This window comes from Equus caballus, chromosome 16 (assembly GCF_041296265.1).
Source record: "Equus caballus isolate H_3958 breed thoroughbred chromosome 16, TB-T2T, whole genome shotgun sequence".
Taxonomy (NCBI): domain Eukaryota; kingdom Metazoa; phylum Chordata; class Mammalia; order Perissodactyla; family Equidae; genus Equus; species Equus caballus.
This window is the reverse complement of record NC_091699.1, coordinates 12,845,437-12,871,657: the sequence shown is the minus strand read 5'-3', so window position 1 is coordinate 12,871,657 and position 26,221 is coordinate 12,845,437. Positions and strand designations below refer to the sequence as shown.

General features: G+C 56.0%; 2 protein-coding genes across 11 annotated transcripts in view; one reads left to right on the top strand and one right to left on the bottom strand.

Moving 5' to 3' along the window:
• CFAP92 (cilia and flagella associated protein 92 (putative)) overlaps positions 1–11,479 on the bottom strand; it is a 126,687-nt gene extending 115,208 nt beyond the window's left edge. For 3 of the 7 annotated variants that reach the window (XR_011426778.1, XM_005600340.4, XM_023619877.2), the window contains exons 1-2: positions 1,418–1,554; positions 522–812 (exon numbers count right to left, since the gene is read on the bottom strand). Coding sequence is in view for 2 of the 7 variants with exons in the window: in XM_005600340.4 (XP_005600397.3) it covers positions 522–780 (259 nt within the window). In the remaining 5 variants the exon portion in view is untranslated. Of the gene's footprint in view, positions 1–521; positions 813–1,417; positions 1,561–11,360 lie in introns of those variants that run through there. The other 4 variants (XM_070237187.1, XM_070237186.1, XM_070237185.1 and 1 more) reach the window with 4 other exon arrangements.
• Positions 10,797–26,221, top strand: part of EFCC1 (EF-hand and coiled-coil domain containing 1) — a 41,227-nt gene continuing 25,802 nt past the window's right edge. For 3 of the 4 annotated variants that reach the window (XR_011426781.1, XR_011426780.1, XM_023619875.2), the window contains exons 1-2: positions 10,797–11,646; positions 13,156–13,415. Coding sequence is in view for 2 of the 4 variants with exons in the window: in XM_023619875.2 (XP_023475643.2) it covers positions 10,924–11,646; positions 13,156–13,415 (983 nt within the window). In the remaining 2 variants the exon portion in view is untranslated. The remainder of the gene's footprint in view (positions 11,647–13,155; positions 13,416–26,221) is intronic. The other variant, XM_023619874.2, reaches the window with a different exon arrangement.

Below are 26,221 nucleotides of genomic sequence, written 5' to 3'. Positions count from 1 at the left end.
CACTGCCAGGAGCCCAGCCTGCTCAGCCCACCTACTCAGCCAGAAGAACCAGGGACTCCTGGTTGAAGCCTCTCAGTTGGCGAGTTCATTTCGGTTTGTTACACAACATTTTTGTGGCAATAGCTAACTGATATACCTTTACACTCAGAGATTTTGTTCCAATACATCTGAGAGTCCATATTTTAAACAAGGAATTAAGTGATGCACAACCAGCTTATAGGAATCAATGCCCTAACCTCTCCGTCGTTTCTTTATTTGCAAAAGGCAGAAATAACATCACCTACTTCTTAGGGTTGTCGAGAGGATTAAGTCTGTGGAGCCCCCTACTACTACTTACTTGCCTGGCCCACAGAGGGCCCCTGAACTTACAGTTTCTTTCCTGATCTCTGCTCCTGGCATCAGCCAGCCCCCTGGGGGGAGCCAGTGGAGGACGAAGGCAGCACAGGTGCCCTGACTCTTGGGAGAAGGTCACTGGTGCACTCTCCTTTTGCAGAGTGTCAGAAATCTGCTCCAGCACTTACCAAAACGCGCTGGGAAGGCCAATGAGATGACGAATTGGCAGGGGACGACCTGGGGCACGTCAGAGTTGGGGTTGCTGGCAGGCCCGTCTGAGGACTCCACGCTGCTGCACTGATGGTCAGAATCTGACACCTGCGCCCTGGCCTTCAGGCACTCCTCCACATCACACTCACTCCTGGTCTGGTAAAAGCTGCCCGGGGAGACCAGGGGCCCTGTGCTGGTCCTGTCCTCGTCCTCCCACTCCCAGGAGTGCAGCGACATGCTGCAGAGACCCCCGGGCCCAGCACTCTGGGCTGGAAGAAAATAAAGGCACTGCTGTCACCGCCCCTGCTCCCAGGAGGTAAGCCCTGCCTCTCTCCCCACCACCCATCCCTCTCCACCCTCCCTCCCTCGCCCTGTCCTGTTCCCAGTTGAATGGCCAAGGCCTCAGACACTGCCTGGCACACAGTAGGCAACCAATAAAGTTAGAGAATGAATGGTCGACTCACAGAGAACAGAGGGTGTCAGGTACCATGATAATGAGCAACCCCAGCCTCCCCCGGCCCCAGCTGCTCCCCCTTTCAGTCATCTGGCGCTTCTGGAATGCCTACCCCAGGGGAGTGCAGTTCCCCAGGAACCACCAGGGGTGGGGGGGAGAATCCCTGAGCTTCCACTCAGAGAGGCCTGGCCATTTGGGGACAGGCAAAGCAGGCCAGAGGCCAGCGTGTGCAAGAGCCTCGTGAGGTCACCGAGGGTGAGAACCCCAAGCAAGACACGGATGGGCATTGAGTACTGGGCTCAGGGCACAAGTTCAGGGTCCAAGGAAGCGGAACTCTGGCCAAGTTAAGGGATACCCGGCTGGAGCGATGGGGCGAGGGGAGGTGGGGGCGGCATGGTCCCCTCGAGGCGCCTGCGGTACCTGCGAGCGGCTGCGCTGGGCAGCAACCTGAGCTCAGATTCAGTCGCCTCGCACAGCCGCTGCACAGCCGCCTTGGCGAGAGGGTCTGAGGACGCGTCAGTCCCCCGGGGCTGGCCGGCCGAGCCCGAGGCTCAACTGTGTTTGCAGGTTGCTAGGAGACCGGCGAGGCTCGGGCCCCCGGGGCGGGGCTCCTCTGGGGGCGGGGCTCGGGGGAGGGCCCTCCTGCCTCTGCCTGGTCTCAGACCAGGCGCGCAGACAAGGTCTGGCAAATAGGTGTATCCAAACCTGGAAACCAGTTGCCTGCATTCATCCACTCACTCAGTCTTTAAGGAATTCCTGCTCTGAACGCGAGCACCTATTATACGCCCGAGCCTTACCTATAGAATGGGGAAGAGGATTGCCGGCTCCTCCCTACAGCGCCATCAGCCCCCACCTCCCACTCCTAGATAAAGGCAAAGGAAGCCATGGGCCCTGCAAACTCGGATCACCCCACCCCACCCCAAACCCCTTTCCTATAGATTTTCTGTTTCTGTCGCTGATGTCCTTAAAATATGAGGATTCTGTTTAGTGATTGTGAGCCCCAACTCAGAGATGAGGAAACTGAGGCTTACAGAGGTGCAGCGGTTTGCTTGAGGTCACACAGCGAGTGTGTGGCAACAAAGAATTGAAATCCGGGCTATCTAATTCCAAAGCCTGGGCTTGTCTGCAACCTGCACCCCCACCCCCACCCTGCTCCAGCCCCCACCCCAGCTGAGAGAGCCCTGGTGCTGCTCCTGATGTAGAGGACCACAGAACACCACGGGGGCTGGGGTGGAGGGACACACTACAGAGGTGACTGGCCAGAGGGGTCAGCAGTAGGCTTCACGGAGGAGGTCACAAAAGCTAAACTCTGAGGTTTGCCAGGTAGTGAAAGCAAGAGAAGGCATTCCAGGCGGGGGAACAACAATATGCAAAGGGCCAGAGAGGTGGCAGCCCCGGGCAAGTTCAGGGGAGGGAGGATGAGGCTGGAGCGGGGGCCTGGGTGTGCCCTGGCACAGAGCTGCGGAGCGCAGGCAGGGCACTAAGACTATGGGCAGTGGGGAGCTGTTAGGTTTGCTGTTAAGGGAGAGTAGCTCCACTCAGCAGTAATTTGTTCAAGAGAACGGAAGCTGCGGCTCCACACACTTAACTGCTGGGGAAACTGAGGCTCTGAGCTATGACCTCCCCATGGTCAAAGAGCAAAACTGTGGCAGAGCTGGAGCTGAAGCCCAGGGCCCCTGCCTCCCAGTGCCCACCTCCCCAGACCACCCCCAGGGGCTGGGGACATGCTTTCCAGAACACTGCCCACTGACCGGGGCCCTCCAAGATTCCTCAGGTTCAATCAGTCTTAAAAAAAACTAAGCCTCAAGGACGTCTGTGAGGGGAAGTCAGTAAACGGCAGTGAGCCCCCTGGGGAGGACTCACTTTCACCACCGAATGCCATAACCACCCTGCCCACACCATACCTCCAGCAGCCTGGACACTACTGTCTACAATCCAGGAAGTGCTAAGAAGATGCACACGGGGTTGGAAGACAAAAAGGCTGCTCAGATACACCAGTTCGCAAAAGGCCCCGTCAACAAGAGCAAGTAGGTCAGCGACACCGCCCTCCCTTGGACAGACAGCAGGCCTCCTGCTCCTCAGGTCCCACCTGCTGGCCTGTGCCTAGTTTTGCTCCACAGGGTCCTTGATCATATTATCACCCAGGGCAGCAGCCAGTCTCCCCAGCAACTCCTGTGGCAACAGCCTCAAGCTCAGAGTTGAGAGGCCGTAGGTCTTGGACACAGGGCCAATGCCCGATGCTGGGTGTGCATCAGAATCACCCAGCAACCTGTCAAAACTTCAATTCTGAGGCTTCACTCCAGAACTGTGGAATTGGTTCCTCAAGGGCGGAGCTAGGAACCGCTGAACAGATTGTATTTTCCAAGGACAGCTACCTCAATAGATTCCCTCCCACGTGCTCCTCTTCCGGCATGATGTTGATGCTCCTCCCGTCGGGTGGCGGGTGCAGTCCCCTCCCCTTGAACCCACAGAGACCGTTGTGACTGCCTCAGCCAATACAGAATGGTAGAAGTGACACCATGTGACTTTTGAGGCCAGGTCATACAAATATCATGTATTTCTGCCTTGTTATTTGGGAGCTCTCACTCTAGGCATCCAGCCACCATGTTGTGAGGAAGCCCAAGCAGCCACATGGGAAGCCCAGGTAGATGTTCTGGCTGACAGGCCCAGCTGAATTCCCCGCCGACTGCCATCCTCAGCCACCAGACATGTGAGAATTCCAGACTGGATTCCAAAAAATAGCTCCAAATGATCCCAGCCCCCAGCCTTTGAGCCACCCTGGCTGACACCATGTGTAGTAGTCTCCACCAAGCCCTCCCCAAATTGCAGATTTATCAACAAAGTAAATTATTGCTGTCTTAAGCCACTAAGTTTGGGGATGACTTGTTGCACAATTATAAATAACTGGAACAGAACCTGTGTTTTTAAAAGTTGCACAGTCAAGATGTGGAACCACTGCCCTGAGAGAGGCAGTGTCCAGGTCAAGACCCAGGGCATCATGGGATGGGATGAGAGCAAAGTGTGCCCCTTGGTCCTCAGGTGTGCGAGGTGGTCCACTAACTTCAGGGCTGGCAAAGTCAAAGGAAAAGAAAGGGGGCATATGTTTCAGTTGTCTACTGCTGCATAAAAAACTATCCCAAAACTTAGTTGCATCAAAGAACAGCCACTTGTTATTTCTCACAGTTCTGTGGATCAGCTGGGTGCTTCTTCACTGGTGTCACTTGGGCTCACTCACTGGGCCATACTCATCTAGAGGGTCAACAGGGCCGGAAGGTCCAAGATGGCCACACTCACATGTGTGGCATTTGGGGCCCCTCATCCTCCACCAGGCTGGACTGGCCTCCTCAGATGCATTCTCAGGACAGAGTTCCGAGAGGGCAAAAGTGGAAGCTGCAAACTCCCTGGTGACCTAGGCTTGGAACTGGCAGTGTCACTTCCGCCATGTCCCATTGCCCAGAGCAAGTCCCGAGGGCCAGCCCAGATTCAGGAGCACGAAGAATAGACCCCACCTCTGGGTCAGAGGGAGCACCAAGTCACCTTGCAAAGGGACCTCCCATGGATGGGAGCAATCTGAGGGCAATCTAGCCCTGATTCCTTCTTCCTCCCAGTGTAGGGGAGCCCCAAAGCTTCCGTGGGCACCCAGAGGGCTTTCTGAAGTTATCCAAGACTCTGGCAGTTGGAAGCATATGGGGAAACAGCCACACCCGTCTTCTTCTTGCCACCCTAACCCTAGCCAAAGCAGACCACCCTTTGGAACAGCTTTACTGAGGTTTACTTCATATCATAAAATTCACCTAGATCAAGAGTAGAATTCTATGGTTTTTAGTAACTTTACCAAGTGATGAAATCATCGCCATAAATAAGTTCTAGGACATTGTCATCCCCTTAATAAAACCCCTCACGCGCATTCACAATTAATCTCTGTTCCCACCTCCAGCCCCAGGAAACCACTAATCCACTTTCTGTCCCTAAAAATTTGCCTTTTCTTGACATTTCCTGTAAATGGAGTCATCCAATACACAGTCCGGCTTTGTGACTGGCTTCTTTCACTTAGCATAATGTTTTTGAGGTTCATTCACAACGTAGCATTTATCAGCACTTCATTCCTTTTTATGGCTGGATAATATTCCATTGTATGATATACCACACTTTGTCTATCCATTTGTCAGTCAGTGGACGTTGAGGTTGGACATTTAGACATTTATGCAAACTGCTTCTATGAACATCCCTGTGGCAGTCTCTGCGTGGACAGAGTCTTCATCTCTCGTGGGAAGACACCTGGGAGTGGACGAGCTGGGTCATCTGGTAGTTTTGTGCTTATCTTTTGGAGAAACTGCCAAACTGTTTTCCAAAGCGGTCGCACTATTTCACATTCCTGCCAGCGACCTGTGAGAGTTCCTGTTTCTCCACATCCTCAAAAACATTTATTGTCCATCTTATTTGTTGGAGCCATTCTCATGAGGGTGAAATAGTAGCTCACTGTGGTTCTGTTTTGCATCTCCCTAATGACTAACGATACTGGGATCTGTCCATGTGCTTATTGGCCCCCCATATATCTTCTTTGGTGAAAGGCCTGTCCTGTCTTTCGCCCACTTTCTCATTGGGTAGTTTGTCTTCTTCTTATTGAGCTGTAGGAGCTCTTTGTAAATTCTGAATACAAGTCCTTTTTCAGGAATATGTTTTGTAAATATTTTCTCCCAGTGCCCTGCTTGTCCTTTCATTTTCTTATTGGTGTCTTTACCATTGTACTTTGAAGTGCAAAAGTTTTGAATTTTGATGAGGTCCAATTTATTGATTTTTTTTTTCTTTTTTGGACCATGTATTTGGTGTTGTATCTAAGAAAACTTGGCCTAACTCAGGCCCATTTTCAACAGAGAGAAGTAAAACTTGGTTTCTGAACAAAGCAGATCCACTAAGTCTGCTAACAAATCTAAAAGCTTTGACACTAATAACGATGGCCCGAGGACACTCCCAGACACTGCGGGGGACTGCACAGAGTGACACAGACTGTCTGAGAAACAGTTTGACAGCATCAAGAGCTTACAAATCACTCAGGATACAGAACCAACAGTGTTGTTTTAATGGAGAAAAACTGCAAACAACCTCCATGCGCGTCTGTGGGGGAGGATGAAGCGCCTCGCAGGCCGGTCCCAGGACGGAGCGTGGAGCAGCCCTCAGGAACCTTTGCAAAGGAAGGTTAACGATGGCGAAGCTGTTTAGGAACTTTGGTGGATGTGCAAAGACAGATCCCGACAGCAGCATTTCAACTGTGTTTCCTTGTGACGTTTAATGAGGTCCAATTCCCGTCCCGTAAAACTGACGCTATTTAACTGCTTCGACAGATGGATACAGTCATGAAACCCTCATCCCTGCGAAGATACAGACTATTTCCATTACCCCTAAACGTTCTTCCTTGCCCAAATACATGGAAAAGGTGTGGAAATAAATACATCAGAAGTACCCTGTGGTCCCTCCTTGATGGCACAATGGTGGATGATTTTTGCTTTGTAGCATCTTTCTGGGCTATTTAAAGACACTTTGAACAAAACTACTTGAAATGACTCAAACAAGACTGAACTGACTTCAGAAAATCATTGCTCTGCTGCAGCCTCTGCTCCCTGATGCAGACGCACACCCATCCCCCAGCGCAGACAAAAGAGCACGGGGCCCTCTGAGTTTGCTCACTTCCAACCTTAAACAAAACCTTGCGGGTCCAACCCGAATGGTTTCAGAGGTGCCTGGTAACACTGCCGGCAGACAGACAGGCCTGACAGCACCCCATTATCCGGCCTGACCCCCCGCCGCGCGGAGCTGCAGGGGTGGAGGCCGGCGAGGCTCCAGGGCAAGAGATTTAAAGGCTTTCTTTTCCACATTGACTGGCCCAGGAAACTCGCTGTTCAAAGGATTCCTTCATGAAAGCAGTCCCGGCGGCGGTGGGCGCCGCGGGCTTGCCTGGGTTGCCAGCTCGCAGCACTAACGTGAAATCAAATCCGACTCTTCTGCAGGGTTGCGACTCTAAAGTGCAGAGCCCAGTTCCAGAGCCCTGTTCTGAACGTCCATGGCAAAGCCCAGGTGGTGGGGCTCCCGGCCCAGAAGCTTCTGCGGTCCAGCTGGGGATCCAACCAACTGTCAATATTTGGAGTCTTGCTGACTCCAACATCGCTGGGCCAAAGGATGCGGGGATCCCACCGACGCCAGCTGGGGTGGTTTTCCCTTTGGATGCAGTGAGTTTGATGAGGATTTTTAGGCTGGTTAATTTTAAAACTGCAGATGAGAAGCAGGCTGCGAGGAGTGGAATTTGCTTGCCCCTTTGTTGGGAAACATTTACATTTCTAAGGGAAACCTCTATCTGTGAAGATGCCTCCCTCTCTGTGCCAGGAAGAAGGGGGATGGCCTTATCTCTAGAAACTCTTAATCAATGCCAGAGGCAAGAAGTTAAGTTGTTTACTGTCTGGCAACCTCATGTAACTGACCCCCCACCCCACCAAATCCTCCTTTGTCTTTAGCTGAGGATAATATTTAAGTGGTGACTTCTGCCATTTACTCAATCCGGTTTGATTCTTAACTAAAATGTGTGTTCATCCAAACTAACATTATTCGTGCCTACCTTATGCCAGGCCCCATGCTGGGTGCCGGGGGCACCAGGTTCCCGGCTTTGTGAAGCTCGGACCTCATGCGAGGCCTACAAATAAATGGTAGCGTGTGCAATGGCTGCTTTTAAAAAATACAAATTAAAAAATACACATCATTCGTAGGCAAAGAAAGCATGTGGAAGGCAAAATGCTATACCGCTCCCATGGTAACCGTGGGCAGGTGGCTGAGACGGGAGCTGGCGATCTTCTTCCAGTGTGCCAGACACCATTCCAGGTGAAGCAGCAAATATCCCTACCCTCATGGCTGACAGCTCACTACGGGGAGACAGACAATACACACAGGCAAGACAGAATCTCGTAGCGGTGCAGAGTCCCTGTGATGTCACCAAAGACCTCACTGAGGAGGTGATGTTGGAGAAAAGGACTTGGAGGTGAGAGGGTGGGCTGTAAACATCTCAGGGAGCATATGGAAAGACCCTGAGGTGAGTGAGAAGAGCGGCGAGGAGGCTGGGGAGGGGGGCAGTGGCAGTAGACGAGAGGATACTGGGGGACGCTGGGTGAACTGTGCTGGGCCTTGGGGCTTTAGTCCCTGTGAGAGGGAAATGATGACGGGGTCCTGGGCACAGGAGGGTGTAGAGAGCAGACTGGAGGAGTTCAAGGGCAGTTCTTGGGAGGAGGCTGTTGCAATGATACAGGTGAGAGATGCTGGGGGCTTAGTCCGGAGTGGTGACAGTGGAGCGGGGAGAAGGGCCAGATGTGGGGTATGTTCTGAAGGTAGAGCACTGGGCAGCCTGACAGAGTGGGTATGGGGTGGGAGGGGGGTGAAATGAGAGAAGAACCCAAGCTGGCAAGGATTTGCTGACGGAGGCTGGAGGCACCATGAGCTGAGACAGAGGAAGTGGGTGGGCTAGTGGGAGTCCAAGATTGAGAACATCTGTCTTACTTTATACATCAAGAAACACACAAAATATACAGCTGTAGGAATGAAAATGGTACAACCACTTTGGAAAACAGTTTGGCAGTCCCTCAAACAGTTAAACTACTGTAGAAGCAGCAATCCCACCCCCAGGTGCATGCCCAAGAGAAATGGACATATGTGGACACACAAAAACACGCACATGAATGCTCACAGCAGCATCCCTCACAGGAGCCAAAACGTGGAAGCAACCCAATGTCCGCCAAGTGATGGACGGATACCCAAAATGTGGTCTATCCATGTAGTGGAATATTATTCAGCCATAAAAAGGGATGAAGTGCTGACACATTCTACAGCATACATGAACCTTGAAAACATTGTGAATGTTTTCAGAAAGGAGCCAGTCACAAAAGACCATACGTTGTATGATTCCATTTAGACGAAATGTCCAGAATAGAAAAAAATCCATAGAACAAGAAAGCAGTGGTTGCCCAGGGCTGGGGGTTGGGAGTAGAAGGTGGAAAAGTGGAGGGGGGATGGGCTAACTAGTACAAGGTTTTTGGGGGATGGGTGATAAAAATGTTCTAAAATTAGACTGTGGTGATGGTTATATACTATATATAATAAAAACCCATTTATTTCCACACTTTAAATGGGTAAACTTTGTGGTATGTAAATGGCAAAGTATCTCGTCTCCTTAAAAAAAAAGAAAATGAAAGGGAAGAAACAAAAACCCACCTTGCAGAAGAAAGTCAAACACTCCAGTCCCCAGAAATAACTACAGAGTCAGTCTGTGAACCCTTCCATCTTTTCCTGTGCACTTACACACACCTGTCCTCAGTGAAAACATTTCATACTGTTTTGTGTGGTTTTGTGATCATTGTATAAGTACTACCGTTGTACACAATATGCTGCAACTTGTTTGTCCTCATTCATCCTTTTTTGGTGATTCATCCTGGCTAGTGTACTGACCCGCACCAGGTCATCTCCACTTTCTCAGTGTTATAAACAATGATGCAATGAACATCCTGTGCACGTGTGTTTTTCTAAGCTAGAAGCCAAGAAGTGGAACTGATGTAAAACTTTTTGTCAAGTTGCTGTTACTTTTATAATCTTAGTAAAATGTATGTCCAAAATGGCTGGGGAGGAGCATCTAACTCCTTCCCGGCAAAGTGTTCAAGAATGAGTGGGAATTTGCGGACCGGACACAGGGCTGATTCTGGGATCCTGCTGCAGAGCAGAGAGAATGTCAGTGCTTTTTCAAATTCCAGGATTTAGCATTTCAACTCCTAGAGTTGTATCAAGGCCAGATTCTGCCCATCTTATAGCCCAGGACAGGTGAAGAAAGTCTGCCTCTTGCCCCGACGTGGTTGGACAACCGTTCCCAGTGCAAGTACAGGTGAGGCCATCACGACGCCTCTCTTGTGAAAAAGAAAGGAAAAACAGCTCAGCATTCACCTGAGAAGCTGGTTTTTCTTTCACCTTCCCGAAATGTTCTAAGGCACCAGAGGAAATGTTGGTGGAACAGCAACCTGTCAGTCTAACCCCAGCTCAGAAATGGAACTCAGGCGGCATGGCCAACTCACCATCCCCAAGCACAAAGGTCGGGACCGGAAGACCACCGCTTTCCTATCCTCCCACCCCCAAAACACGCACACAGAGCCCAGAGAGCCAGGGTGCATCTCAGGTCGGTTTCTTCCCAGCGGAATGTCCCTAACGCAGCCCCTTAGCCTGTTTCTCCTCTGCTCTAGCTATCACGTGAGGCTCTTTGCACCGTCTATCGTGGAGCGAGATGCGGGTTTGGGAATCCAGTATCAGAGTTTAAGGGAAGGGGGACTCCTCTGTACCTACGGAGGTAAAGGACGGTGGGAGCGAGCTCGTGGGGCTACCTTCAAAGGGATTTCTGGGGACCCGGTGGAGCGATGCGCGGGCGTAGGGGACACGCCCCCAGCAGCCGGACCAAACTGCCACCCTCCGGTTCCTCCCCCAGCTTCCTATCCTGCGGCCACCCCTCGCCCCCGTCCCAGGGCAAACTCTCTGCGCAAGAGGGGTGGGGCGGAGGGTGGGGGAATTGAAAGCGGACAGAGCCGGGAGTGGGAGGAAGAGAGGAGGCGGCAGGAACGCCTCGGGAGTGAGGAGAGAAGAGCGCGGGGTTCACCCGGAGAAGCCAGACCAGGGGGAAGACCAGGCAGTAGCGGCCCTGCGGGGGGTCTCGGGGGCTCCTGAGCCCCCTACCCCAGCCCCCTCCAAACCAACCCGGTGAACAGACTCCCTGCCAGGCCAGCGCAGCCGCTGGACACGGTCCTCGGCGCCGCTCCAACCAGACTGCGACCGCTAAGCCCCTCCTTTCCAGAAACTCTAGGGCCGCCCCTGGAAGTGGCGGGGCGGAGGGACTGAAGCAGCGACGTGCGGCGGCGATGGAGCCGAGCGGCCCGGGCTCGGAGGCCAGCATGGAGGGCGCAGCGGGTGACCCGTACCAGCGACCCGCGCGGCGCACGCAGTGGCTGCTGAGCGCCCTGGCGCACCACTACGGGCTGGACCGCGGCGTGGAGAACGAGATCGTGGTGCTGGCCACAGGCCTGGACCAGTACCTGCAGGAGGTCTTCCACCATCTGGACTGCCGCGGCGCCGGCCGCCTGCCCCGCGCCGACTTCCGCGCGCTCTGCGCCGTGCTGGGGCTGCGCGCCGAGGGGGCCGCCGCCGCCGGGGAGGCCACTAGGGATGCGGCTGTCGGAGACACTAGCTCCGGGAATGTGACCGCCGGGGATGCGGCCTCTGGGCTGGCTACCGACCGGGACGCAGATGACGAGGAGGAGGCGCGCCTGGCGCTGAGCGCTGAGCCGCCTGAGCTCACCTTCCGCCAGTTCCACGCGCGCCTCTGCGGCTACTTCGGCACCCGCGCGGGGCCCCGGCTGCCCCGCGGAGCTCTCAGCGAGCACATCGAGACGCAGATCCGCCTGCGCCGCCCGCGCCGCCGCCGCCGGCCGCCCCGCACGCCCGGCCCCGACGGCGGCCCCGACGGAGGCCCCGACAGCGAGCGCTTGGCGCGGTTGGAGGAGGAGAACAGCAGCCTCCGGGAGCTGGTGGAGGACCTGCGCGCCGCGCTGCAGAGCAGTGACGCGCGCTGCCTGGCCCTGCAGGTGCGCGTCGGCGCAGGGGGGCAGCGGCGGGGGGCGGTCGGTAGTGACGGGATGAGGGGTCGTTTGAGCAGCCGACTGGCTGCAGGGCTGGCTGCAGGGCCCGGACTGGGCAGAGGAAGAGGAAAGGGAGAGAGAGGGCAGCCCCACTTGCTGCGGGAAGTGGTTCAGCCTACTTGCATCCTGTCCCTGTCCCACCCCATTCCACTCCAACCCGCTCCAGACCCCCTCCTGTTCCCAACATCCATCCTACCCCGCAAAACCCCAGTCCCACCCAGATAACCACCGCACGCCATCCCTCTCCCCTTCTTGCCTTGCCCCTTCTAACCCAGCAGTTGAACCTCCCTGGGAAACGCGGGCCGTCTCAGATATTCAGCCGTTCAGCCAACATCGGGAGCTCTCCGCGGCGGCAGGCTTCTGTGGGGTTGGGGGCTAAGGCGCCAAGGAGGCCCTGTCCCCCCCCCAAGGAGCTCCCTGCCTAATGGGGTAGATGGGCAGCTCTGTGCAGGCGTTCAATACTGGTGGGCCTCCCTCAGGGCCAGGCCTGGTGTCCAGGTGCTAAATTGACGGTGTCACTGTCCATCAGGCATCACTGGCCTGCGGGGCCCAGGCCTACTTTGGGACACTGAGAACGAAGCACTGAGTGAGATATGGACCCAGCCCAGCATCTGGGATTCAGTCAACAAACACTTCCACATTGTGCCCAGCCATGTGCCAAGGGAGCGAGGGGGTGACATGAGGAAAAAGAACAGCCTCTGCCCCAAGAGACCACAGGCAAGTAGGGAGCTAACCTTGTATTAGCCCCACTGCCCCCACAGCCCAGGCACCAGCCCTGAGCAGCCCCCAGAAGGCTGCGGTGTGCAGAGCAGCAAGGTGCTGCTTTCGGTGGCGGTGGCTGTGGACGGACAAGGGCCAGTGGCCAAGGGACACGGGGTAAGCAGAGGCCTGGGATGGGCAGTACTCGCAGGACGTGAAGCAAGCTCGTCCGGTTTCATTCATTCTCCAGGTGTTTATTGAGCACTTACCGTGCCAGGCCTGTTTTAGGCCCTGGGGACACAGCAGTAAACAAGACAGACAGAACCCTCACCTTCAAGGACAGCCTAGTGAGTAGACTGGTGAGGGCCGGAAACGCTAGTCCGAGGCGCTTAGGTCGTTGCTCCAGTCTAAGGGTAGAGCAGCCGCGGAGACTGAATGCTAGGAATCCCGGAGGAAGGCCGAGAAGAGCTGTGAAGTTTGGGGCTCCTTCGTGCCGTGCAAAGGACCGCATACGGGCTGTGTGCCTCAGTTTCCCTCATCCATTCAAAAAGGGGGCTAATTAGAGCGCTGCCTCCTTAAGAGTTTCTGCGAGGATTTAACGAGCGCAGACGCGCCTGGCGCCGCTCAGCAGTGCGCGCAGGGAACGCGCCCCGCTGCCTGGCTAAGGGGCGCCAGGGGCGCCAGGGGCGCGGGCAGGGTGGCGGCGGGCGGCTGGCGCCCCGCGCTCACCGCCGCCCTGCTGCCCTGTCCCCGCAGGTCGGCCTCTGGAAGAGCCAGGCGGGCGCTCCGGAGGCGGCGGCGCGGGAGCTGCGGCTGCGGGGCGCCCTGGCGGCGGCCGAGGCCCGCGCGGGGCGGCTGCGCCAGGGCCAGGCCGAGGTGCGGCGGCGCGCAGAGCAGGCCCGGCAGGCGCTGCAGCGCAGCGTGCGCCGCGTGCGCGAGCTGGAGGCCCTGGCGCGCCGGGTGCCCGGCCTGCAGCGCTGGGTGCGGCGGCTGGAGGGCGAGCTGCGGCGCTACAGGTGAGCGCGGGCGTGGGTCAGGGCCTAGGTCAGCTCCGGTTCTCCCGAACCTCGTGTGCACCCCCACGCGTGCCTGTGTCCCCCGTTTGCTCCTGCGTTCATGCCTGTGTTCCGCCATTCGTCCGTCGCTTCTTGCTTTCAGTCCTTTCACCCACTCCAGTGCCCTCCCCTCACCCACCCACCCACGCGCCCATCGTCCGTGCATCCGTCTACCCATTCCTGTGCAGGAGCACCACAGAGCCCCTCCACTGGCCCGGTCACGGATTGCAGTAGGACTGGGTCGCTCTGATCTGCTCTTGGCTTTGATCAACACAGTAATACTGAAGACGATGGCTGACGGTTACTGAGCACTTAACGTGTGCCAGGCCCCGAGCTGAGCGCTTTGGTGGCTTAACTCACTGAATGCTCACAACAGCCCTGAGAGGTAGGTACTGTCCTGTCCCCAATCTACAGATGAGGAAACAGATGTCCAATGATCCCTGGTGCTGGCTCCACCAGGGTAGGAAGCTGGGCTAGGGACCAAGGTGCAAATCCTGGCAGGGCCTCTGACAGGTGTGTGACCTTGGGCCAATCACTGCCCCTCTCAGAACTTCTGTTTCCTCTTTGGTGAAACCTGGATCGGAGTCCCTGCCTGCCAGAGTGGCTATGAAGAGCTGTGAGGGCCTGCCTGGCACACAGGAGGTGCTCAGTAAACAGAGCCCCTTACAAATCATAAGGCACACCTGCCTGCCTGCCTTCCGCATTTACTGAGCACCCACTCTGTACTGGGTGCCAGGTGCCGGGGGTGTGACTGTGAACAAGACAGCCTGAAGTCCCTGCCCTGAGCAGCCACTCACGGCCTGTGGGAATGTCATGTGACTAAAGGTGTGGCAGCAGGCTCGGGGGAGGATCGGTTCGGTCCCTCGTCTTGCTGGCTGCAGGCTCAGCCAGCGCCTGAAGAAGTGACGCCTTTGCTGAGAGCTGAGGAGGGGATGCTACTTGGCGAGATGAGCCAGGGAGGCAGAGAAGGGAGAGTGTTCTAGAAAATGGGAACAGTATGGGCAAAGCCCTGAGGCAGGAGGGACCTTGGTACATTCCAGAAACGAAAAGGAGGCCAGAGTGGCTGAGGGGTAAAGCTGGAGAGGCGGGTAGAGTCCTGTGCATGCGGGGCCTGGGAGGTCGTGGCTGAGACTTCAGTCTTTTCCTCAAGAGAGCCTGAAACCATGGAAATGTTTTAAGTGAGGGGGTGACAGGAGCAGGTTTGCATTTCAAACAAAAATTACCCTGGCTTACAGCTGTGACAAAGAGAGGGCAGGAGGGGGAGAGCCAGAGAGAGTAGGGAGCCCAGGGAGGGGCTGTGGTCCTCCTGCAGCCTGAAAGGGAGGTGTCTGGCCCAGGCTGGTGGGCGGGGCAGCTGGAAGGGGGGCTTTGAACCTGGCTTCTCAGAGGAGGGGTGGTGTCCTTGACTTCTGAGGCACTCACAGCTGGCAGATGAGAGGCGCCATGGTGGAAGGAGCCCTCCGAGGAGGCCCACTCTGGGCCAGCCTCCTGCAGCTCCAAATGTTTGGATAGTCACTTCCTGTTTGCATAGCTGATCCACTAAAGAGCAGGGCCCCTTGGCTGGAGGCCCGTGTCCAACCTTGGAACCTTCTCCGAGAGGAGAAATAAAGGGTCTTGTCTTTGTTTTGCCCTAAAGTAACTGTCCTTTACAGCATGAGTGTAAGAGTAACTACAAACATGGGGATAGCCCTTTACAGTAGAAAAAGTGAATTTGTATCCATTGCACCATTCAGTCCTCATGAGAACTGTGCAAGGGAGAAGTTTTATCCCCCTTTTACAGATTGTGGGAAGTGAGGCTCTGAGAAGTTAAGTAATGTACCCAAGGCCACTTCCACCCATGCCAGAAAGTGGAAAAGTAAGGTCTGCCTGCCCCTACAGCCTGGGTTCTTTCTTTCCACCTGAACTTTTTTGTTGTTGACTCATGGTTACAAAATGGCTGCTGCACCTCCAGTCCTTGTGCCTGCTGTTCAGGTGTAAGAAGGAGGACAGGCAACGTTGGGGATGGGGAGGATTTTCTTTCGATTCATGGAGAGATACCCGTTTCCCACCAGAACTTGCATCTCCATCAACTTAGCCAGAACTGGGTCGTGTGACTGCTCTGGTCTACATGAGAGTCTGGTGATGTTGATGCCCAAATTAACTTGGGGTTCTCTTAGTAAGGAAAATGGGGAGCACATATTGCAGAGGCTCCAGAGAAGATGCCTAGTGAATAAGGAAACTGAGGACCAGAGATTGAGTGACAGTGTATGAAGGTCACATGGTGACTAGGTGATGGCTCTGTCACCCATTTCCCTGCCCCTGTAAAAACATGCCCCCTAAACCCTGCCCAGCCCCGTTCTCTGTGGCCGGAGCTTGCAGGTTTGTGGGTTGCCTTGCTCCAAAGTTCTCCCTCTTTGAAGAAAAGAAAGGAGAGAGGACACAGCAGACGAGGACATTTATCGAGCATCAGCTGTGACCAGGCCTGAGGCCAGGCACCGACCCAGTGTCAGCCCAAGCAGCCTCTCCACCAGCCGAGGAGAAAGGTATTCTTACCTGCATTTCACAGATGAGGAAACTGAGGCCTGAGAGGAAGCACCTTGCCAGTACGGCTCAGCGAGTGACAGGCCTGGATTCACACCCCAGCCAAGGTGGCCCAAAGCCACGTACCCCAGGCCAGTTTGGCAACATGCACAGCTCCTCCTGGACTCTCCCACCCCGGCAGCGTCTGCAGGACGTTTTCCTGGCTGGAGAGCGGCTGTGGCCTACGATGCTACCCCGGCTTTTGCGTGACAAGTGCAGGAACTCAGGTGTGCCCTGCATCGAGCTGGACCGCCTCGCCCACTGCTGGCCCCTGCCGTCTGGAGGAGCTGGTGGAGTACGAGGCCCCCACCCCGAAGACGGGAACCCCATCACGCCCTCCTAAGTGACATCGCTCCAGGATGCCTCCAGGTGCTCCGCAGCTGTGTCTTGGGGGCGAAGCACAATGACTGGAACCCCCCTGGGAATGACAGCTTGAGGCCATTTGGTTAGAATAAAAGCCTGACACGCTTTCCTGGCATCTTCCAGTTTTCAAAGCACTGTCACAGAAACCGACTCTCTGATCCTCTCCTGACACTGGAGCTGGGTATTGTGCCACCAGTTTTCAAATGAGGAAACAGCCTCGGGCGTGGGGGAGATGTTACTGAAGCGGCACAGCCAAACTCCGCTGACCTGGGACTCCGTTCCTTCCCAACGCCGAGTCCGCCACCTTCCGAAAGTGACGTCTCCTGGCTCTCTCATTCCTCAGACCTCTGTGTGGTTCTCTTTCCAACCTCACCTCCTCCTCTAGCCTGCCTGTGGGCCCTGTCCGTCCCGTGCCTCTTTCCCCTGTAGACAACCGTCCTGCACAGGCTCCTTGGGATTGCCGTAACAGCTGAGGTTTCTCTGCTGTTTTCCCTCTGCTGTTTTTGTCACGATGATGAGTTCCCAGTGGGCTTTGTGATTGTTGACTGGGAGCCCACCTTTGGCAGAAGCCATGATCCTGGAGGGTCCCACCTACCAGGGCTGTGGCGTTCCCCGCAGAGCGGTTCCCATCTGCCTCCACTGGAGCCTGGTTCTGGGCCAGTTTTTAAATTCGCTTTTAGTTTGAAGTTTCCTATTTACACAGACAGTGAGAAGCTGAGCTCCACACCTGGGGACAGCAGCCCAAGGCCATTGAGTGGTGTTTTTCTCGGCTCTGTTTGTGGATGAGACAGCCCCGGGATGGCCCTGGCTCCACTAGTAAGATGCCTTCTTCTGTTAACTCGCCATGCGAGGCCTTCTGCCCCTGTCCCCACTTGCACATTAAAACCCCTGTCTTGACCCCCCATGGGCATTTCAGCTCCGTCTTCTGCTTCCCGCTCAGCCTGGAGGCCTTCCCTTCTTGTTTTTGACTTTGACTCTGTGTTCCTTTAAATGGTTATACTTTATCCAGCACTGCTGTCCATTCGTAGATGGAAAGGGAGCTTCCCAGGGCTCCTCAGTTGGCCATCTGGACCAGGAGCCTAAGAGAATGGACAGCAAATATTTAAGCAATTGGAGACACTCATTTATTGGTTTTAGAACATTTTCTAAACACCTTCCGTGGCCCAAGCCCTGGGTGGAGGCCTTGGGTATGCAGAGATGGCACAGATGTGTCCACTGCCCTCAGAGGGTCTCCTGGGCCTGAGGCAAGCAGGGCATGAACGCACACGTCAGGACACAAGTGTGCTATGTGCAGAGGGGGCCCGAGGAAGTGACTGCTGCTGTCCGAGCTGTGGGGGCCCCAAATCAAATAGAAACATTCCAGGTGACAAGGGGGTCTGCAGGCCTGGAACCCGCGGGCTCACCTGGCCCAGCTTCAGCTCACCATGGAGGATTGCCCGTCCGTCACAGCCACCTCAGCCTCGGGGCTCCTGCCTCCCCACAGCTGGTCTCAGTCTCCTGCCACCTCATCTCAGACGAGAGACTCAGCTGCTGCTTCCAATTCCATTCACCAGTCCCTGCCCACAACATATTTTTGAGCATAGTAGACCTTACTGGTAATTTGGGAGGAGAGGATGTGGATTATGTTAGAGTGATGAAAATCATTTCATATGGAATATTTGACGTCACCATTCATAAAATGTCATTTAAACCCCCATCCAACCAGGATGTTTCATTGTCACTTCTCCCAACCGACACCTATACTTCAGCCACACTCCACCTTTCTCTCCTGTTTTCTCTTTCTTTCTTTCTGTTAACCAGCTTTCTTAGATGGGTGCCAGAAAGCCTGACTCCGACTGACTTGGGTGAAAAAGAAGTTGGCTCTTAGAAAAGTCTAGGTATGTCCAGCTTCAGGCATGGCTGGATCCAGGTACTTAAAGAGTGTCACCAGGATATGGAATCTCTGCTTTACTCTCAGGCAAGTTCTCTCTCCTGATAGCCCCTAGGACACTTACAGCTCCAAAACTCCAGGTGTCCATGAGAAAGATCATCTCTCATCTGAGCCATCCCACTGAAGTCCCGGAACTAAGCCTCATCAGACCAACTTGGAAACCTGCTCATCCCTGAACCCATCAGGGGAACCAGGATGATTTGATGCTCTGATTGGCTAAACCTTAGTCCCAAACTCTGGGACTGAGATCCTCCCAAGAGAATCAAGGGGGAGGGTGTCCTAGACATGTTCAACAATCCTCCCCGCCCCCGCCACCTTTGCCCCTGTCCGGAACTCACAGCCCAAATCCCCCTCCTCGTCTCGGGGCAGCCCACCTGTGGCAACTGGAGCATCCCTGACGGGGGAGCCTGGACCAAGCGGGGCAGCTTGTCTCGCAGTCAGCTTTTCCAGGCTGCTGAGCACCAGGAGCCAGTCTGTGCCTGTTCCGAGGCTTCAGCTGGGAAGGCAGGCAAAAAGGACCTTTACTGCCCCTGTCCCCGGGCCAGGAGCCCCCCTGAGGAAGCGTGGCATCCTGGAGTCTGTTCGGCCCAGCGCCCGGCCCAGCAGGCCCCGGAAGGTGGGGTATAAACAAATGAATGGGCCGAGGAGCATGTGGATCCATGCTGACCTCAGAAACGCCTTGGTGATGCCAGCACAAGCAAGCCCTGAGTGGTCCGGTGGCCTGATGCTGCTCCCAGGGGAGTGGTGCTCCTGGAGGAGCCCCCCTTGACTCTGGGGACTGGGGATTTGTGGTGTCTCCACTTTCTCTTAAAGCCCCCGTGTCAGCCATTTGCCTGCCCCCGCCCGCGCTGTGCCAAGGAGGGGCTGTGCCTTCAGGACACCTGGGCAGGCAGCCTGGGGCCAGCATCACTGGGCAGGGGCTGGGCGCAGACTCTCAGAAAAGAACGCAGAAACCCAGCCAAGCCAGAGCGGCGAGAAGGGGCCTGGCCTCTGTGGCTTTGTTGTGGGGAAGTTGAAAGGGCTGGGAGAGAGGGAGGCGGGAGGGAGGCGGGAGGGCAGCTCATTTGGCCGACCACCATGGCGGGGACACAAAGGTGAGGCCATCGGAGGGCCACCTCCTTTCTCGTGCCCATTGCAGCAGCCCCGGCTGACCTCGGGTGGCCACAGTCAGCAGGTCAGGGGAGGAGGGAAGCAGACGGACGGGGGCGGGGCAGTGGGGGAGGGGGTGCCATCTGGAGCTGGGAGGCATGTGGTCGAGGATTCCATTGTCCTTGGAGGCGGGTATGTGGTGGCCGCTGGTGGGAACCAAGGCCTTTCTCCCAAGGACAATACCCAGGGCTCACAAAGGGACAGTGCCACATGCCTTTTAGTGCAGACACGGGTTCAGGGGTGTGGCCCAGGCTCAGGAGGCCCAGCTCCACCTGAGTTTGAGTCCCAGCCTTTCCGCATATTTCCGGTGGGCTCCTGAGCTGTTCCCTCTGTGAGCGCGGTGTCCTCATCTGTGAAGGAGGATGAGCTGCTGTTCCTCAGGGGCTGGGTGAATACTCAGGGAGACGGGGGAGGCCGTGTGGTGGAGCGGCCGAGGACGCAGCTCTGGGAGTGTGGCCTGCCGCAAGTCATTCCCACCTTCGTGGGCCTCGGTTTCCTCATCTGTAAAATGGGAATGACGAGGATAGTAATAAAAGTAGGAGTGCCTGCTTCGTAGGGTATTTGAAGATTCAAAATGCTAACGTGAATAAGGCACCTAGAATAGTGCTTAGCAGTGAGAAAATGTGCAATAAATATTGGAAATTATTATTTATCCCTTATCACCGTTCCCCCCCCCCCATCAATAGTAATACTGGTGGCGGTTGGTGGAGACCTCCAGCAAGCAATGGGCAGTGTCAGCTGCATGTGGGCGAGCACCAGGGAGGCATGAGTGCTGCTGGCCAGGGTCAAGGCATCTCTCGGGGAATGCCGTCATCTGTGCTGGGTGTTGATGGATGGGTAGGAGTTTTCTCAGGCATGGCAGATTTGAGTTGCAGTGAGTACAAGGGCTTAGAAGTGTGAGAGGCCTCCGTGCCTCTTGGGGACAGGGAGACTATTGTGGCTGGAGGGTTTGAGATGGGAAGTGGCAGGAGGGGCAGGCAGGGGATGGCGCAGGGCCTTGAGCACTAGCCTGAGGCAGAAAGCCTTCACCCAGAGGAAAAGGGAGACAGAAGGATCGAAGCAGGCAGTGACATGATCATTTGAGCTTTGTATAGACTCCTCAGGCTGCATGTGGAGGACAGATGGGGAGGAGGGGAGGCGAGAGGCAAGCAGGATGGTGAGGAGGCTGTTTCTGGGTGCAGAGAGAGAGGACGAGGCCTGGCCTCCAGTGCCTGAGGAAGAGCGGCCCATCAGCCCCGCGCCTGGAGACCCTGCCTCAGCGCTACCCTTCTCCATCCCCAAACAGAGCCCTCCTCCAGGACAGAGCCTCAGCACCTGCGGCCTGAAGCTGAGTGGACAATGAGGACCTTGCCCTGGGTGGACACGCCAGCAAGCGGTCACCCAGAACAGGTGTTGGTATTCCCACCTTATGGTGGCTCGGGGAACTGGGCAGAGCAAACACGAGCAAACACATCTGGAGGTCGCCCTGGCATTGGCATAGCCAGCACTCTGACACAGTGTGGACGTGTTAAAGAGACATGGGTAGGTGGTGAGCTAGGACCTCATGTCCGTGGGAATGAGCACCCTGACTCATGAACCTTACACGGGCTACGTTTACAGTGACAGACGCAGACGAGCCCGCGGGGCACAGGCTGGGAGGGGGCGAGGTGCTGGGTGAATGTGATTTCTCCTGGCTCCTCAGGGTCCTGTCAGGGCACAAGAAGCCCTGAGAGGGGGTCACCACACCTTTTTTGCCCCAGCTGCATCACCGTGAAATTGCAGCCGGAGTTTGCAAAGCTGTGTCTGGCAACCGTGCCTCCTGGATGCAGGCACAGGTTCCTGCTCCGTCCCTGACGCCTCTTGCTGCTCTGCCCGCGGTTTACACACCAGGGCCGGGTACCGCGCGGTCGGTCACACCACACCTGCCTAAGGATGACTTGCTGTGGGCAGCGGGGGAGACGCTCTGCTGCTGGGTTTATCAGCTAGCGATGTCTTCAGCTGCAGGTTGCAGCGGGCTCCCCTCATGGTGGTTTGAGTGTTGGAGTCATGTCCGCTCCTGAGAGGAGTGTGGGAGTGGCTCTGCAGTGAGTCTCCCCCATATTCCTCCACAACTCTAACACGGGCAGAAAGAAGAGGGACATCGTTCCTTTCTGTCCTGCCCAGAAACCAGTGGTGGATGTCCACGCGAGCACCATGGCCAGAGCAGCATCACAGACGGGCAGAGGGCCAGGAAGTGAGGGAGGCGTTTGCAGCCCGAGAGTGGAGGCAGCGAGGGAGGAGGAGCCCCGGACTGTCTGTTGAGTTGTCCGGTCAGTGGTATCTCCCGGAGAAGTGGCCCCTCTTCAGAGGCTGCCCCTGGCGGGCTTCCCTGAGGACCGGGACGGAGCCCACGCTTTTGGCTGACAGCCCACGATCTGGGGCTTTGAGCCCTACTGGGAGAGGGATCCTGACCGCGCAATGCTGCTGTGTTCAGTAAGTGTGCCCTTCAGAGAAGAGGCTGGAGCCCAGAGAGAGACGGTGATCTGCCCAAGGTCACCCAGCAAGCCCAGTTTCAAGTCCCGTGCCTTCGTGCTTAGGGTAGGCATGGCTCTGAGATCCCCTGTTGTCAAGTTCCTCAGCTTTTCCAACCCCAAGCCAGGGGGGTGGCCTGAGGCATGCAGATGGGTTACAAGCGGACAAGATGTCCGTCCCCCAGGTCAGGGGCAGCCACACAGGACCTGGGGTGGCCTTGGGTGCCAGACCAGTGGCCTTTGGCCATACCTGCCTTGTCCACTTGCCTCTATATGCCGCCCATTTTCTTTGGTGCCTTGACACTTCTTGGGAAGCTCTGACTCAATCTGTCTGTGCCTCAGTTTCCTCATCTGGCAAATGGGGTTCGTTTTAGTGCCTATGTCTTAGGGCACAAATTAAATGAGATGACATAGAGAAAGTACTTTGAATTGTGCCTAGCACATACTAAGCACTCAGTAAATGTCGTCGTCGTGGGTTGGCCCTCACCTCTGGGGAGAGTTCTCACTTGTGGGGAGCGTTCGTGCGTCTGCTTCACACTCCGGAGCGACTTTAAATGGCCGCACCACCAGCACTCTCCCTCCGTCCCGTGTCTCTGCTTGCCCCTGGTTGGTTGCTCTCACTCATGCTCCACGTGGCAGGGAACACGCCTACAGTGACCCCGGAGTCATAACTTTTCAAATTCGGCACCCGTGGATAGGGTCCTAGGGAAGCATGTCGCCTGGCCCAGCCTGGGTGACAGGCCATATGGCCATTGCTGCAGCCGGGAGAGGAGACAGTCCACCAGCCGGGACTAGCCTGGAGGGGGTGCGAGGATGGGCATGGGGAGAGACAGCGCCTCAAAGCAGGGAGGTGCTGTTACCAGGTGAGAAGGAGGACACGGGTCAGACAGAACCAAGCGTCCGCCTCAGGAACGTCCCCTCGGAAGTGAAACTCTAAGCCGTATGCAAGTGGCAGCATGGCACCAGCAAAGGGCAGATGGAAAGTGGATGTTTGGGCCTCGGAGCGAGATGCTGGCAGTTTTTTATGCAGTGTAGTGGTTTCCAGAGAGAGGGCCTGGCTCGTGTTGATGGTTTCCCTTGTCAAGGGTGGTCCCATCCGCATAAGAATGTGCTGCTTACCCCCAGGGAGACACTGGAAGAAGACGCCAGTCCCTGGGTGGAGGCCTGGCCTGTCTTGTAGCTCTGGAGGTACTAGAACCGGGATCCTAACGTGTTGGCCTCGGGTTCTGGGTGGTATAGACAGCTTCTGTAGACCCGAGCCAGGGAAACTGGAGGACACAAGGGAGTGGGCACTGTGGTCTCCAGGTTGTTCTAATGCAACAACTTTGGATATAGACAATCAAAGGGGAAATGGTGAGAAATAAATGTGTGCTTTCTTTGGGTGAAGGAAGTTCATATTACATTGGATATTTTTGTTACTAATCACTGAAACCAACTCAAACTGCTTTAAGCCAAAAAAAAAAAAAGGGGGGTTATTTATTTATTTATCAACTAAAAATCTCAAGAGTGTATGGCTTCAGGTATGGCTGGATCCAGGAGCTCAAGTAATGACACCTGAAATCTCTCTCTTTCTCTTATCTCTACTTTCTTCTAGATGGCTCCGCTTTCAGACATTCTTCATATATCTGGAAAATGGAGTTAGTTTTAGTGCCTATGTTTTAGGGAATGAATTAAATGAGATGACTTAGAAAAAGCACTTTGAATTGTGCCTGGCACATACTCAGCACTCAGTAAATGTCATTGTCATCGGGTGGCCCTCACCTGTGGGGAGCCTTCCCACTTGCGGGGAGCATTCATGCATGCTTTCTTTGGGTGAAGGAAGTTCATATTATGTAGCAAGATAGCTACCAGCATCACCAGGCCTGGCACCTGTCCTCTCAGTCACCCTCGACAGACAGAGCTTTTCTTTCCCAGTAGTTCCAACGAAGCCCTTAGGTTAACTCTGATCATCCTGACATGATTCGCCCCCATCCTTGAACCAGTCACTGGTACCAGGGATGCAAATATGCTAATTGACCAGGTGGGGTCATGTGACTACTCTGGACCAATCACTGCCACTCTGATTGACCAGACCCGGGTCACATGGACTAAGAGAAGGGGAGAGGTGGGTTGTCCAATGCATAGCAGTCCCCCTAGATGGAGCCGCTGTGGGCAGTGATGGCGCCCAGCGCCCCTCTTTTCTGTCCCTGTTGCCACCGAGCCCAGCAGAGGGCCCGGCCCAAGAAAGGCAGGTGTTTCTTCCTGGCCGGGCAGGTGCAGGGGCTGTCGGAATGGCTGAGGCCTCCCTCGCCTGCTCGGAAGCCTCCTGAGAGGCTGAGGCGCCTGGAGAAGCTGGGAGCCGCCCAAAGTCGGCAACCCAGGAAGGCGGGAACAGAGATCCTTCACTTGGCCTCTTCATGATTTTTTGACAGGGATAACCACTGCCTTTTCTTTATGCGTCCTAATTTTGTTGAGTGCCCAGAGAGTGCCCATGCTGCCCTGGGTTTGAGGGAGACACCTGTGAATAAGACCAAGTCCCTGCCCTTGTGGGACTGATGGCCTGAGGGAGAGACAGTCGACCAACAGGTGACAATGAAAGGGATGAACAGGGAGGGTGGGGTGTAGGCGCCGCCTGCTGTGCACGCGGGCAGCACAGGGGTCAGCCCAGGCCCGAGACAGAGGCCGCCACCTGGGCGGCTCCACCACAGATGCTTATTGTCTCACTGTCCTGAAGGCTGCAGTCCATGAGCAGCGTGTCGGTGGGCTCAGTTCCCTCAGAGGCCCCTCCTGGGCTCGTGACGCCACCTCTGCCTGCCCTCACAGGGTCCTCCCTCTGTGAGTCTCTGTGTCCTGGTCTCCTCTCCTCATAGGGACCCATCAGAGTCGATTTGTGCCTGATCGCCTCTGTAAAGACCCCATCTCCAAATAAGGTTGCATCCTGAGGTTCCGGGGTTAGGACTACAGCATGTGAACTTGGGGACACGGCTCAGCCGTGACAGGAAGCTCCTCTGAGGAGGCGCCGTTTGAGTTGAGACCTGAGTGATGAGAAGGAAGCAATGACTTGTGCGCTGTGGGGAAAGGGCGAAGCCAGTGCTGAGACGCAGACACGGACAAAGTGGGCTTGTCTGTGTTTCCCTGGAGAGAAGGGGTGGGCTGGAAACTGACCCCATGAGGATGGGCCAACGAGGGGCAGGAAGAGAGCCCAGGACGCCCCCATCCACCCACAGTGAGCCCTGCTGAGCCGCCTGCTCCCCTCCAGCTGCCCCCACCCCTGGCCCAGTGCCAGCGCCACTCTTGGACAGGACTGGTTCCCCTCACTCTTCTCCAGTCCACTGACCACACAGTGGCCAGGGGGGTCTTTTCAACGCCCACATCCACCCTTGTACCTCCCCATCACCCTGGGAACAAACGCTGGCCCCCTTGCCCTCACTGTCGCAGCCCGCAGTGGTCTGGCCCCCAGCCCCCGCTCCGCCCACTGTGCACCCTCTGCAGCCACACTGACCCTTCTGTTCCTCCTTGAACCTGCCCATCCCTCCCCCATAGGGCCCTCAGCACAGGTCCCTGCCTACCCCCAGCCTGCTCCTGACTAATTCACCGCCATACGGCCACATCTCAGGTCTGCAGAGAAGCCCCGGCCCCCATCCGGTCTGCTCCTCTGTGGTCTGTCACAGCCCCTGGCCTTTTCTGTCCTTAAATTATGTTTGTGACGGCTTCATTAAGGGTCGCCTCCCGCAGGGGAAGGTGAGTTCCGTGAGGTCAGGACCTTTGTGTTGCTGAGGACACACAGTGGACAGCACAGTGGCTGGCTCCATCGCTCATCTGTCGGACGAATTACGGAACAAAGTCAGCAGCTCGGCGGGCAGGGAGGTCACTCAGCCGCGGTGGGACGGCCTGCACCCGGCCCGGAGGGTGGGGGTCCGGGTCTGCGCCGACACTCCCCTTGCACCTGCCCCCAGTAGAGGTGGGCAGCCCTGCTCGGGTGGGGACCAGAGATGGGAGGGCTTCCCGCCCAGAGGCCCCAAGCACTGTCCGCACACTCCTCTCGCCCTGACTTATTTGTAGCTCATCCTCCTTGGCCCCCCCCCTCCAGATCTTCTTCCTCCTGTTGTTCTGGTGTTTTCACACACTTAGGTCCATTTCCTGCCTGCGAGGCTTTGCTCAGGAAAAGCCCCACAGCAGAGGAAGTGGGGGGTGTGAGCCTCCAGGACCCGGAGGCTCCGTGCCAGACAGCCCCTCCTCGGCGGCCAGCTGGGCCCTGGGTGTCCTGTCTGCCCTGCAGCTGCCCAAAGCTCTCCAAG